Source organism: Canis aureus, chromosome 14 (genome assembly GCF_053574225.1).
Source record: "Canis aureus isolate CA01 chromosome 14, VMU_Caureus_v.1.0, whole genome shotgun sequence".
NCBI lineage: Eukaryota > Metazoa > Chordata > Mammalia > Carnivora > Canidae > Canis > Canis aureus.
In genome coordinates this window covers 46,978,409-46,991,228 of record NC_135624.1, presented here as the reverse complement: position 1 = coordinate 46,991,228, position 12,820 = coordinate 46,978,409, and the positions used below count along the sequence as shown (strand labels likewise).

Sequence of the window (12,820 nt, the reverse complement as noted above, 5' to 3'; positions counted from 1 at the left end):
GTAATATGGAGAGAACACCCACTTTATCCTCCAAGGCTTGGAATGCTTAGAACACACTTTATGCATTCCTCAGGAGGCAATAACAGCTAGGCACCCATCTCCACGGTGCTAGGATATCCAGGACACGACTCCCCTCAAAAGTCACCCAGGGATCTCCCTTGAGGGGAGGAGTCCTGTCCTGCTCGGTCTGGTCTCTGGCAGACCAGGTCTTGTTTGTGGCAGAGGAGAGCAGGCTGGCATGTCACGTCCAAAGCATGAGCTAGGCATCTCCCTGGTTCACGTAGTAGACACAGATGGCAGGGTGGTGTCTCGTCCTGGAGGTGGTGCTTATTTGGGGGTAGATGTCCCCGTCTCCAGGATTCGTCATCGGAGCGGAGGGGGGGGGGTGACCCAGTATGCACTTCGAAGCCCTTTCCATGACCCCATCCCGCTGCCTCCTAGGGTCCTAGGCCAGCACATGTTGAAGAGAGTGATATAGGGACGTACACCCCTAAACACGGGAGGAGCAGGGAGGGGCTGCCGAAGAATTGGGAGCCTCGTGGCATGTGCTGGTGTTGCTGCCCCCGACGGTCAGGCCTGAGACAGGTGGGGAGGCAGGTCTTCGTTTGGGCTGCCACTGCAGGTGTTGCTGCTGGTCCTTGAGACTGGTTTTCAATCTCCCAGGGGTCCATGCTCTTGGGGTAGGTTCACACTTCCTAGGCCTGGGCCTCACGGCTATAGCTCCAGCCAGAGCTTCACACCTGCTAGGCCTGGGCCTCATGGCTGCAGCTCCGGTCAGGGGCTCACGCCTACTAGGCGTGGGCCTCACGGCCGCAGCTCTAATCAGGGGCTCACGCCTGCTAGGCTGGGCCTCATGGCCACAGCTCCACTTGGAGGCTCACACCTGCTAGGCCTGGGCCTCATGGCCGCAGCTCTGGTCAGGGGCTCACGCCTGCTAGGCTGGGCCTCACGGCTGCAGCTCCACTTGGGGGCTCACACCTGCTAGGCCTGGGCCTCACGGCCGCAGCTCTAATCAGGGGCTCACGCCTGCTAGGCTGGGCCTCATGGCCACAGCTCCACTTGGAGGCTCACACCTGCTAGGCCTGGGCCTCATGGCCGCAGCTCTGGTCAGGGGCTCACGCCTGCTAGGCTGGGCCTCACGGCTGCAGCTCCACTTGGGGGCTCACACCTGCTAGGCCTGGGCCTCACGGCCGCAGCTCCAATCAGGGGCTCACGCCTGCTAGGCCTGGACCTCACAGCCACAGCTCCTGTCGGGGGCTCACGCCTGCTAGGCTGGGCCTCATGGTTGCAGCTCCACTTGGGGGCTCACGCCTGCTAGGCCTGGGCCTCACGGCCACAGCTCCTGTTGTGGGCTCATGCCTGCTAGGCCCGGGGCTCACAGCCACAGTTCTGATTGGGAGCTCACTCCTGCTAGGCCTGGGCCTCTCGGCCGCAGCTCCAATCAGGGGGTCACACCTGCTAGGCCCGGACCTCACGGCCGCAGCACCAGTTGCAGCACAGATGGCTAGATCCAGACCATTCCAGCCTTCGCCAGCACCAGGACCCAAGTTCTTGCCCTCTGCGCTTCTGACCAGTTCCTCCCTGAAGATATTTTTGTTTCACGAAGCTCGAATTGGCAGACCCAAGGAGCAGAGTCTCTCCCCCTCCGTTCGCCTGACAGAGTCTTCCAGTACGAGAAGCACCTGCTTCGGGGGGGTTGCTGCCTTTGCCTCTGAGGACACCCTTTTGGGTAGGGGAGCAAAGGCGCCCGGTCGGGTGGGCCCTGCCGCGGGCGGGGAAGGCCGCCGCTCCCCAGGGTTCTCGCGGAGGTGGGGGGCAGAGGGAAGGGCCCCGCGCGAAGCCTGGCGCGCTTGGGGCTGCGGGGGTCCCTGGCAGGAGGGGCAGTCCGCGCTCGGAGCAGGCAGGGGCTGGCACACCGGGCCGAGCCGGTCACTTGGGCCCCGGGGTAAGGTCGTCACCTGTGCGCTGGGCAGGGGTTACCCTGACACGAGGCTGCGCTGAACCCCGCACCCCGGCCACCCCTGTCGTTACCCTTTAGTGGGTCACGCTCTTTTCGTTCCAAAGCGTACCTGTATTACACCAAAAATGTCACTTCGAAGAGAGCGCTTTCTTTGCAAAATAACAAAGAAGATGAAGATGGGCCTCTTCATCTTAGTCCGTGTGCTCACTGTGACCCCACCGAAGAGGTGCTGGGCCCCACGGACTTTATCAGAAAAGAGACGACACAGAGGGTGAGCTCATGCTCAGGGAGTGAACCTGCAGAGCAGCCCTGCGCAGCGGCCCTGTGACTGTCCTGATACGGATGCTGAGGTCCAGAGGAGTGAGGTCACACGGGTCACACGGTTGACCTCCTACCCCTTATGTCTACTGCGCGTTCTCCTCTTACGGAGGAGGGCAGCCTCCAAGGACTGGCACCCGGGCCCCACCTGGACCTTTCGCCGTAAGGCTGTGATTTGGAGCCATTTCTTTATTTTCTCTAAATCCTCAGTTTCTAAAGAAAAATAAATCTTCAGTTTCTTCACTATAATGGTCATAATGTTGACATTATGACTTAAGAGAATAATGACATTAATTATGACATTATTCTCTTAAGAATTAAAACTACTGTTTTGAGTATGGATGGTGGATCATGGACATAATCTCCTTGTGGTTATGGTTATTGAGGATGCAGGTCTTGCTTATGTCCCAGAAAATCTGCTTTTGTGGTCTCCCATCAGCTCATTCCAAAGGCCGAAGCTCTCCAGACTTTGAGGAAGCGTACCATGTGAATAATCAGAGACGCTCGTGCTGTTTTCTCCCATTCTTTACTAGCAAGGGGTGTGATTTGTGGCAGGACTGTTCTCGACAGAATGCTGCAGATGATGTCTGTATCGTCTGCTAGCTCAAACCCCAAATAACATCCCCGGGAGTTCCTGGAGGAGATTGCTCTGGGCCTAAGACTGTTCTGCACGTGAAAGACTCCGCTGTTTACTTCCTAAGTTTTTGAGGGGTGAAACACCCTAAATCTCATTTTAGCTCATAATAAAAATTTCTCTTCTAGTGACGTATTTCGACAACTGCTTTCACATGAGAGTTTTGAAAAAATGCAGATTTTTTTTTCTTAAGATGGAGTCCAAGAAACATGAGTCAGGCGTCTACAACACTTCTCTGAGTCATGTATAGTAGGTCAACGGGAAAATAGCATTTTTAAAGAAAGCCCTTATTTGATCCCTGCTTTGCATTTCACTCCCCTTCAACTGTATTATCTTTTCTCGGGAAGGGGAGAGACTTTTTGTTCTTCCCATGAAACGAAGTTCCATTTAAAACACACGCGTGTGGAAGGCCTGCCGAGTGCTAGCCGCTGTTGTAGCATGGGGGCGAGGGTAAAGGGAACCCAAAGACATGAATGCCTTCTGGACCCTTCATGCACCTCGCAGCCTTGTAAGGACCATGGATCCCACTGGAGTGACAGGAATGCAGTAGACTCTTGGCATATTCTAGCAGATGTGTGAAATGCGCTGCATTTGGTCCAGATAGCATTTATTAAGTTCATTTGCAAGTTCTTGCCATTTCATAGACAAAATTACAGTTCAAGCTTATGGTCTTGATCTTATGCAAATTACATTCATTTCTCATAATAATTGATGAAGTTGATACCCTACGTCTCCTGGACTATGTTACTGGAGTGACAGCTTTCGTACGTGGCTTTTAAATCAGTTTTGTATGTATTTGGCATAGGAGACACCTCTTACTAAACACACGGATGGCCTTTCCATTTGTTGACCAAAATTACATTTTAAGGTAATATGCATTTAACTCACTAGGTTTTGGCATATTTACTTAAAAGCATAACTTATCATTTCATAGATGAGTCTTATGTGTTGGCAAATTGACTCAGAAAGCAAAAGAAACAGCTAAAAATGAGCATTAATGTATAGTTGCTTTTCATTTTTTTCCCATTTCCCATATGTCACTTTTGATCTTCTCTTAGGAGAGCTGTCCTATTTATGTTGCAGTATGGAGATTATTGAGTATCCCAACTCTCAAAATTACATTTTTAATGGTATACAGAAGTCAAGACTTTTTAAGAAGAAACAAACCATGCCATTGTGCTATAGTTCTTCTACATTGCTTGGTCGGATTCATCATTATTTTAATCTCCAAGTCTATTACAAATAGCCTCTTCTTCTGTCTCCAGGCTGTAAAGAGAGAGATCTCTGGGAATGTCCAACCAATAAACAATGTTTGAAGCACACAGTCATCTGTGATGGGTTCCCAGACTGTCCTGATGGCATGGATGAGAAGAACTGCTGTAAGTGCCTACCTGCATTGGTCAACACAACTTTATGTTAAACACTCATGGCCCTCATGTTGAATATAAACTAGACATTGGGAAATTGTATCAAAAGCTTTTAGTATATTCAAGTCTTTTGACCAGAACTCCACTTATAAAAATACATGCGAGAATGTAATCAAACATATGCAAATTATGTGGTTGGTGATATTATTCTAGAATTATTTATCACATGGAAGAATTAAAACACCCCAAATATCCAAAAAGAGGGGACATAAAATATAACCGTAAAATGAAACAATATGCAAATGTTAGAAATCAAATAAAAAGAATAATTCCTCGTGGGTTCGTTGCATGTCATTAGTTGAATGAAACAAAATATAAAGTATTATGTGCACTATTGTCGCAAGTTTTTAAAGTACTTATACCCACATATAGAAAAAGATCAGAAGCTCACAAGAAACAGTTTACAATGATTATCTCTGGGTGGTGCTTTTCTGACTTTTCTACATTTTCTGCAAGAATGGCCACCACTTTTAGAATAAAAAAAAAATTCTCTCTCAAGATGTTTTAGCTACCAGTAACAGAAAGTCCAACTCAAACTGACTTAAACGGTGAAGATATTTATTATATTTTATTACCATTTGTATCAGATATATCTTGTGTTATCATATGAAAAGTCAAGTACAGGATGGATTCTTGAGGCTATATAGGGGAGTTCAGCACTTGGGGTGCCATGCTTGCTTGATCGTATCCAGTGGGAAGGAGTGATGACCTCCCTCATGTCTGGAATATCATCACTTAAGGATTCACTCAGATTGGCCAACTCTGAACAAGATCCCAGCTAGCAGTCACCGGTGTTCTTATAGATTAGAAAAGATACCACCTAAAGAGTTGGATCGCAAAGAGAAGCACCCTTTAGGGAGAACCGATTAGAAAAAGATGCTGTTTCCTTCAGGCTGCCTGCCCCAGGTAGGGTGTATGAGCCAGCCAGCAGGATTTAGGTGGGAACTACCTTGGTAAGCACAACCCCAAAAGTGGTAGGCCAAAACTCTGATCTTGGGTCACAGGTTTACTGTCGGACTAACAACTCTACCCAGAAAAAAATAACTTTAGTTAGAAAATGCCATGTCCCACTGACACTAGTCAGGGTCTTCTGAGGCTTTGGAGACCTGAGCAAAATCAGGCTCCCTTAAAAAAGGAGAAAGAAAGGAAATGGTTGTTAGGCAGTTAAGGAGTATCACTATGACTTATTTTTTTCTTTTCTTTTTTTTTAAAGATTTATTTATTTTAGAAAATTAGAGAGAGGGAGAGAACCAGCAGCAAGGGAGGAGCAGAGAGAGATGGGAGAGGAGGAGGGTCTCAAGCAGACTCCCTGCTGAGGGCAGAGCATGACCCCCAGATCAGGACCTGAGCCAAAATCAAGAGTTGGATGCTTAACCGACTGAGCCACCCAGGCGCCCCAAGAGTAGGGATTTTTTTTTTTTTTTAAAGAGAAACATTATCCATGTATGTGGACAGAGCTTGTGTCCATCCTGTGGTTGCTTCATTCTGCCCCAGTGCTTGGCTCATGCCACTTCAGACTTGAACCCAGTTCTCTCAATCTTTGGAATTTCTACTGCTCTGGGTCCCACTTTTTCAATCCTAGTGTTATAACTAGACAGTCTCGCCACTTGGAGATGGTCGCACTGTTCAAACTCCTGCTATTTGTGTGGATTGGCATCTGTGATGGGGTTTTTTACCGATTCTGTTACTCCGTCTTGATGCCTGTTTGGAGGCTCCAGTGACCACAGCTTCTCTTCCTTCCATGCTCCTGCCTACAGATGATGATGTGCATGTTAGTGAGACTCCCCCTTGTTTCTGAAACGTGTCCATCTTCTCACTTCTTGTTTCCTATGCCAGCGTTTTGCCACGATGACGAACTCGAGTGCGTGAACCATGAGTGCGTGCCCCGTGAGCGCTGGTGTGACGGGGAAGCCGACTGCTTGGACAGTTCTGACGAGTGGGACTGTGGTGAGCTTCTTATTCCACCATCGGCTGCAACTCTTAACACCCATCAGCCGTCTAAGCTTAATAAATCCTAAATGACCACATGGATTTTGCTACTAACCAATTTCACCTGTTTTGGTTTTTTACTATGACAAAAGCTGGCAGTAGTGATTCACATGTGTTATTCCCAACTCACAGAACATTTCCCCCCTAAGTTATTTCACTATTTGAAATGTCTATGTGATACGTAAAAAAAACATTTGGGTTTAAATTGTTATGACCCTATAACTACTAAAATACAACCTTTAAACTCTTGATCATCACCCAGCTTCAACAATGACCAATATTCTGTTATTCTTATGTCATTGACTCCTCCTGGAAGAAGGTATTTAAGTGGATCTTCCATCTCTGTACTCCTGCTCAGATCCAAATGAGACGACTAAGTCCCTAGTTCCTTACATGGACTGGACTTAAAGGCGTCTCCCACCATGACCTCCAGGGTTCGTTTGTGACGTTCAGTTCGATTAATTCTGTTGTCCCACACTCATCACTCCTTCCATTCACTGGGCTCTCATTTCAGTCCTTTGCACCCGTTGGCCACGTCGTGATCATCATTTGTGTTGTGATTAATTGCACAGTGTTTCACAAGTAGTCTGTGGCGTGCTGAGGAGAGAGGAGGCTCTTTTATAAGACAGGAATTAGTACGTGCGCCAAATGAATCCTAGTTGACCATCACTTTCATACCTTTGCCTTCTCACACGCTTTCCCGAAAGGAAATGGTATGAATGAAGTTACAACTAACCCCTTACAATTATGCAAATCCCTAGATACACTCGTGGGAGTAGGTCCTGCCTCTGGTTGTCTTCTAACTTGTAAAGAAACGTTAAGAACTGCCCATCTTTTTCACTAGAGCCTGTGGTCCCTGGAAGGCAGAGAACATTTCTCATTCATTCTTCAGTCTTCTGCCACATTGAGAGCAGTGCTTCGCATAGGGCAAGCCCTCACCAAATGGTTCTTAATTAAAATAAATAAAAACAAATGTATGCAAGTGAAGCAAAAGTGTGCAGAGTTAGCGTAGGGTTTCCTGAGGAGACCTGCTTCTAATTAGGGTTTTCCCTTTTTTTCCTTCCTCCTCAGTGACCCTCTCTAACAATGCGAGCTCCAAGTCCTTCCTGATGGCTCACAGATCTGCCGTGGAACACCACGTGTGTGCGGATGGCTGGCAGGAGACGCTAAGTCAGCTGGCCTGCAAGCAGATGGGTTTAGGGTAAGGTCAGTAGTTTGTAGCACTGATGAATTTCCCAGAGGGCTTCACAGGACTTGGCAATAATCTCTTCCTTATGAATGCAGAGGGAGTCAGGGCTCTCAACTAGAGCCCTCCGAAGCTCGGGAAATGAATCAGGTGAGAGGACCTGCTTTAATTACAGGCACCTGCTCTGCAGAGACTGAGACAGAACCCTGCTCTGACAAAGCCTCCCTCTACAAGCAAATGAAGTCATTGTCTTTTCAAGTATTTCTGAAAGGAAATGCTTTCAGTGTCTGTAAAAGCAGTAAGATGGTTCCTTCCGAGCAACTTGGATGGGGAAATGTTGAGATTTTTCTCCCAAGGGCTTGTTGAACATTCCTTTTTAAGCAGCACACGTGTTTTAATAAGTTGAGAAAGAGAACTTACGGTCGATGGTATTGCAGTTTAACCTAAGTAATTCAGGAAATGTAAATCAGGAATTAGTTCACCATTTTTGCTTCTTAGTAGAATGAAAAGACGCTAACTCTGGCTTTGATACAGACTGAAATCGATACTTTGAAAGTTGGATACTTGCTATTTGGTGGGGTTTTCTCTTTCAGTTCTGTTGGGGATAAAAAGCAATAATTGAAGGTCTTAGATGTGTGTGTGTGACCGTGTGTATTCACATATTTTTTTCTTTTCGACTACTGATATATGTGAGATTTGGGGGAAATGTGGAAATGATAGAAATAAAAGATAAAGAAGTTGTAAATTTCTAGAATAAAACATTGAGTAAATGTCATTTCCCAGGATTCCACTGAACAGACTTGAAACAATTTTACAATAACGAGTGATCCAATTTTGGATTTGTTTTTTTCACATTTTGTTCTCTCAGCTTGAAGAATGACATAAATCCCAGTATTTTCAGCTCATTTTTCCCATGTAAAGTCCTATGTCTTTGGAAAGTTGAGTAACTGATGCTAATCTATAAGAAAAGAACTTTCAACTTTGCCAGAGTAGAGATATTATATTCATCAAGATCCACTAAATTATACTTCATTTTTCCAACATCCTTATGGTATCTAAATGAAATGGGATATGATTATGATTAGAGATAAATGAAAAGCCTTTTGAATGAGTTTTATTTTCCTCTCACCAAGACACAGGTTATTTCTCATTATAAAAACTTGATTACATAATGATGGATAATTCTATTGAGAGTTCTGAGGGAAAGTAGCAACCACAAAGATTTAGCCAGCAGAAAAATTCTTTTGACAAGCCACCCTGTTCTACTGCAAACAGAAGGGATCTTATTTTAAATGTTCTCCTTGATATTTCTTTTTTTTTTTTGCATATCGAATTTACATTTTTAATGTGATAAAATACACATAAAACTCACCAGGTTAACCATTTCAGAGTGCAAATTCAGTGGCATTTAGTGTATTTACAAAGCTGTGCAACAATCTCCATTATCTGGCTTCTTTCACTTAGCATAATGTTTTCATGCAACTATGGATCAGCACTTCATTCCTGTTTATGGCTGAAAAATATTCAATTACATGGTTACACGCCGTTTTTAAATCTGTTCATCTGATGATGGACATTTTGGTGATTTCCACCTTTGGCTATTCTACACATATTGGACTTTTAGAAAATTTCTTGCTCTATTTGCTCCATTTCCTTAAAATAGTGGGAAAATGTTATTCAACATATTAGACATTTAAAATATAAAAGGATGTTTAGAATTTTTTTTAAGATAACTTGATTTCACAGAAAAGCTAGGGAAATCTGAGAGAGCAGTGTGGCTGGAAAACCATAACCATTATTTGACTGAGTCAGTGGGTAAGTAGTGATAAGTCTTCCAAGGAAAAGAGCAGGAAGGGTAATCTTAGTATTTTTGTACTTTTTGATTGCCTTCAGGTTTACTCTTCAGTTTACTGAGGTGGCTCATAAATTGACAAAAATCTGGAGAGCCAGGCTGGGACAGGAGCAAAGATAATGGGCAAGATGAGGCCATTAATTCCTGCCTTGAGAATGGGCTGCTTCAGAATCTTCTCCGTTTCTACTCTCCCTGGAGATCAACTGCTGTGCCGCATATTCACAGTTCTGCCACTGATGCCTGGAACTCTAAGTAACCCTGCCTTTGGGTCATTTCCTCCAGATTTAAAGTCCCTACAGAAGAGTGTGCCTGGCCATGACTAGACACTGACCTACACTCCAGCTGCCAGAGGGAGGGTAAAAGGACTAGCTGCTCCCCTTTAGCTTCTAGGGTGGAGTGCCCACCTTTGTACCTTCAAGCATACTCCACATCAGAAACTTGAAGTTTAAAACACAACCCCAACTCGTTCTTTTCAGTATCTCTTTCCTGTTGTTTTTTAAGTATCTGCTGATGGGTCTCGAACCGGAGTAGGCATTTTGTGGAGGATGAAAAATTAAGTAACATCATCAAAGAGCTTATAATGTAGTGGGGAAGACACATGAGGAAACAACCTAGAATATAAAGTTGGAAAAAACTTCCAGGCTTTTTGTCATCTAAGAATGGTTGGTGTAGAGCACAGCACATGACATACCTATGAAAAGTATATAAGAAAAATATTCAATGCTAATATTATCTTGATACTATAATACACATTTATTAAGTCATTCATTTATTCATTCAGTAAATATTTATATATTTTTTTCAGTAAATATTTATAGAGAAAAGCATTGTAGTGTAGTATCCAAAACTAATATACTTTAACTCCAAATGGGGGGAGGGTACATTTTGGAGCTAGTTCATCAAAAATACAGGTAAACACTGAATTACATGTTTTGCAGGGCTTCTATTGAAATGTTTTCATGATAGAGGCAGTCGTTTAAAAAACACCTGCACTTGGAGTTGTTCAGACCCAAATTACACCTTCCATGTCTAACAGCACAAATGCTCAGCTCTCAACTAAGTGCTTGCCCAAATGAAAAGATTAAGAATTCTTTGCTGAATCTGAAAAACTTTTTAGCCCCATCTGCAGATATCTTGAGTTTACCCCAGCCTGGGAGTATGATGACTATTTGATTAGACAAGGATATAAATCAACCCCTAAATTCTCATGACAGTATATTGACTTTGCTACCTACACGTCCACTATTAAAAACACATGGACATTTATTTAATCAACAATACAAATCAGAATTTAGACTGTCCTCTAATACTTGCCAAATGCTTAGTTGAGACATCTGGTATTGGAGGAAGTTGGTTTAAGGGAATGTGATTCTTTGTGTCTCTTGGCTTCATAAGCTTTCTCTCTATATAAAACCAGATCATCTGGAAATAGGTTATTCTATTTTGGCAAAAATTCCTTTATGGGGTTAGCTGCAATTTGATTTCATGCCCTGATGTTTTAGAGTTGATCAATAGAAGCAACATCTGTCCAAAGAATATTTCTTTGTCTTGGACAAAACCTCAAAGATAGTCTCTATTATATTACTTAAGAGTCCCTGATATAAGGGTTTACATTGGATTTTTTTCCCCTAAAGTGTACTCCCAAGAAAAAGCTTCTAATTTCAGATTTTGTCATGTAAGGATGGTTTTCTTGTTGATGTACTTCCATGAAGCTCAAAGACAGACCAAGTCCTGTGTAATAGTAAATCAAGCCCAGGTTGCTGGTCCTGTGCATGTAAACCATAGAAAAGAAACTCAAAATATTATGGTCTTTCTAAAAATTTTAAAATATAATTCATATGCCATAAGATCCACTCTTTAAAAGTATATAATTCAGTTGTCTTTGACAAATTCACAATGTTGTGCAGTCATCACCACTGTCTGTTCCTTAACATTTTAAACTTGGAAAAAAAAAAACCCATGCCTCTTTACAATCACTCCTAATTTCTCCTTCCTAAACCCCTGACAAACACTAATTTACTCTCTGCTTCTAGGGACTGGCCCATTGTGCACATTTCATAGAGACAGAATCATATAATCATATACCCTTTTTGTCTGATTTCTTTCACTTAGCATGATTTTTTTCAAGGTTCATCCATGTTTTAACATGTATCAGTGCTTCATTCTCATTTACGGCTGAATAATATTTCATGTAGGTCTACCCATACTTTGATTATCCATTTATCAATTGATGGACAGGTGAGTTGTTTCCATTTTTTTAGCTCTTATGAAAATGTTGTTGAGAGTATTCATGTACAAGTTTTTGTGTGAACAAATAAATGTTTTCATTTCTCTTGGGTATATACTTAGGACTAGAATTACTAGGTCAAATTTTTAATTTTTTGAGGTACTGCCAACTTGTTTTCCAAAAGAGCTGCACCATTCTATATGCCACCAGCAATGCATGGGGGTTCCAGTTTCTCCATATCCTTGTCAACACTTGTCATTATTCACTTATTATAGCTATTATCTGACTAAAAGAGATCACTCTGGTTGTTATTGAGAATATACTATAGGAAGGCAAGGGTGAGAACAGGAATAGTAGTTAGGAATCTAATGATGTAATCCAAGTGACACAATTTGGTGACTCAGACTGGAACAGTGGCAGAGAATATGGCGGTAAATGGTTGAATCATGAATATATTTTAAAGGTAGAGCCAACATCCTGGAAACCAAGAGAAGAAAGTGTATCAAGGCAAGACAGTGGTCAAATGTATTAAAAGTTGCTGAGAAGTCAAATAAAATGAGGACTAGCTGCGGACTGGCTATTCCGCAATGTGCATGTCATCGACATGAGCAGTGTTAGTGGAATGAGTGGGGCAGAAGCATAAGAGATAGTGAACAGAGATAAATAAAAGATAGTATAGAACTTTTTGGAGGGATTTTGTTGCAAAGAGGAGCAAAGAAATGTGAGCAGTGATTGATGGGGGAAGTAGGGTTAGGATTTGTTTGGTGGTTCCATTTCCCTGGAAGCACTCAGTATACCATAAATAAATCATTATTGAGACCTGCCATATTAGGAACATCATGTTCAATTGCTCTTGAATGTTTTTCTTCCTCCAAATTGATATGTTAATTCCTAATCTCAAATGTGATGATATTAGGAGGTGGGGCCTTGGGGAAGTGATTAGGTCATGAGTATGGAGCCCTCATGGATGGATTTGTTGTCCTTATGAAAGAGACCCCAGAGAGCTTCCTCACCCATTCCACTATGGGATGACACAGCAAGAAGTTGCACATCTGTAAATGAGGAAGTGGGCTTTTACCAGACACCAAATCTTCCAGGACCTTGACCTTGGATTTCTCAACCTCCGGAACTATGGGGAAAGACTATGAGCCACCAGTCTATGGTAATTTGTCAGAAGCCAGAATAGACTAAGGCAAAAATAAACCATTTCTGTCAAAAGTCTTCTTT

At 43.4% G+C, this 12,820-nt stretch overlaps 1 protein-coding gene across 3 annotated transcripts in view; it reads left to right on the top strand.

The window, feature by feature from the left end:
• The window catches only part of CORIN (corin, serine peptidase), a 235,731-nt gene that overhangs the window by 184,099 nt on the left and 38,812 nt on the right, over window positions 1-12,820 (top strand). For all 3 annotated transcript variants that reach the window (XM_077847934.1, XM_077847933.1, XM_077847932.1), the window contains 3 exons: window positions 4,178-4,291; window positions 6,176-6,286; window positions 7,400-7,529. In XM_077847934.1, the coding sequence (XP_077704060.1) occupies window positions 4,178-4,291; window positions 6,176-6,286; window positions 7,400-7,529 (355 nt within the window). The remainder of the gene's footprint in view (window positions 1-4,177; window positions 4,292-6,175; window positions 6,287-7,399; window positions 7,530-12,820) is intronic.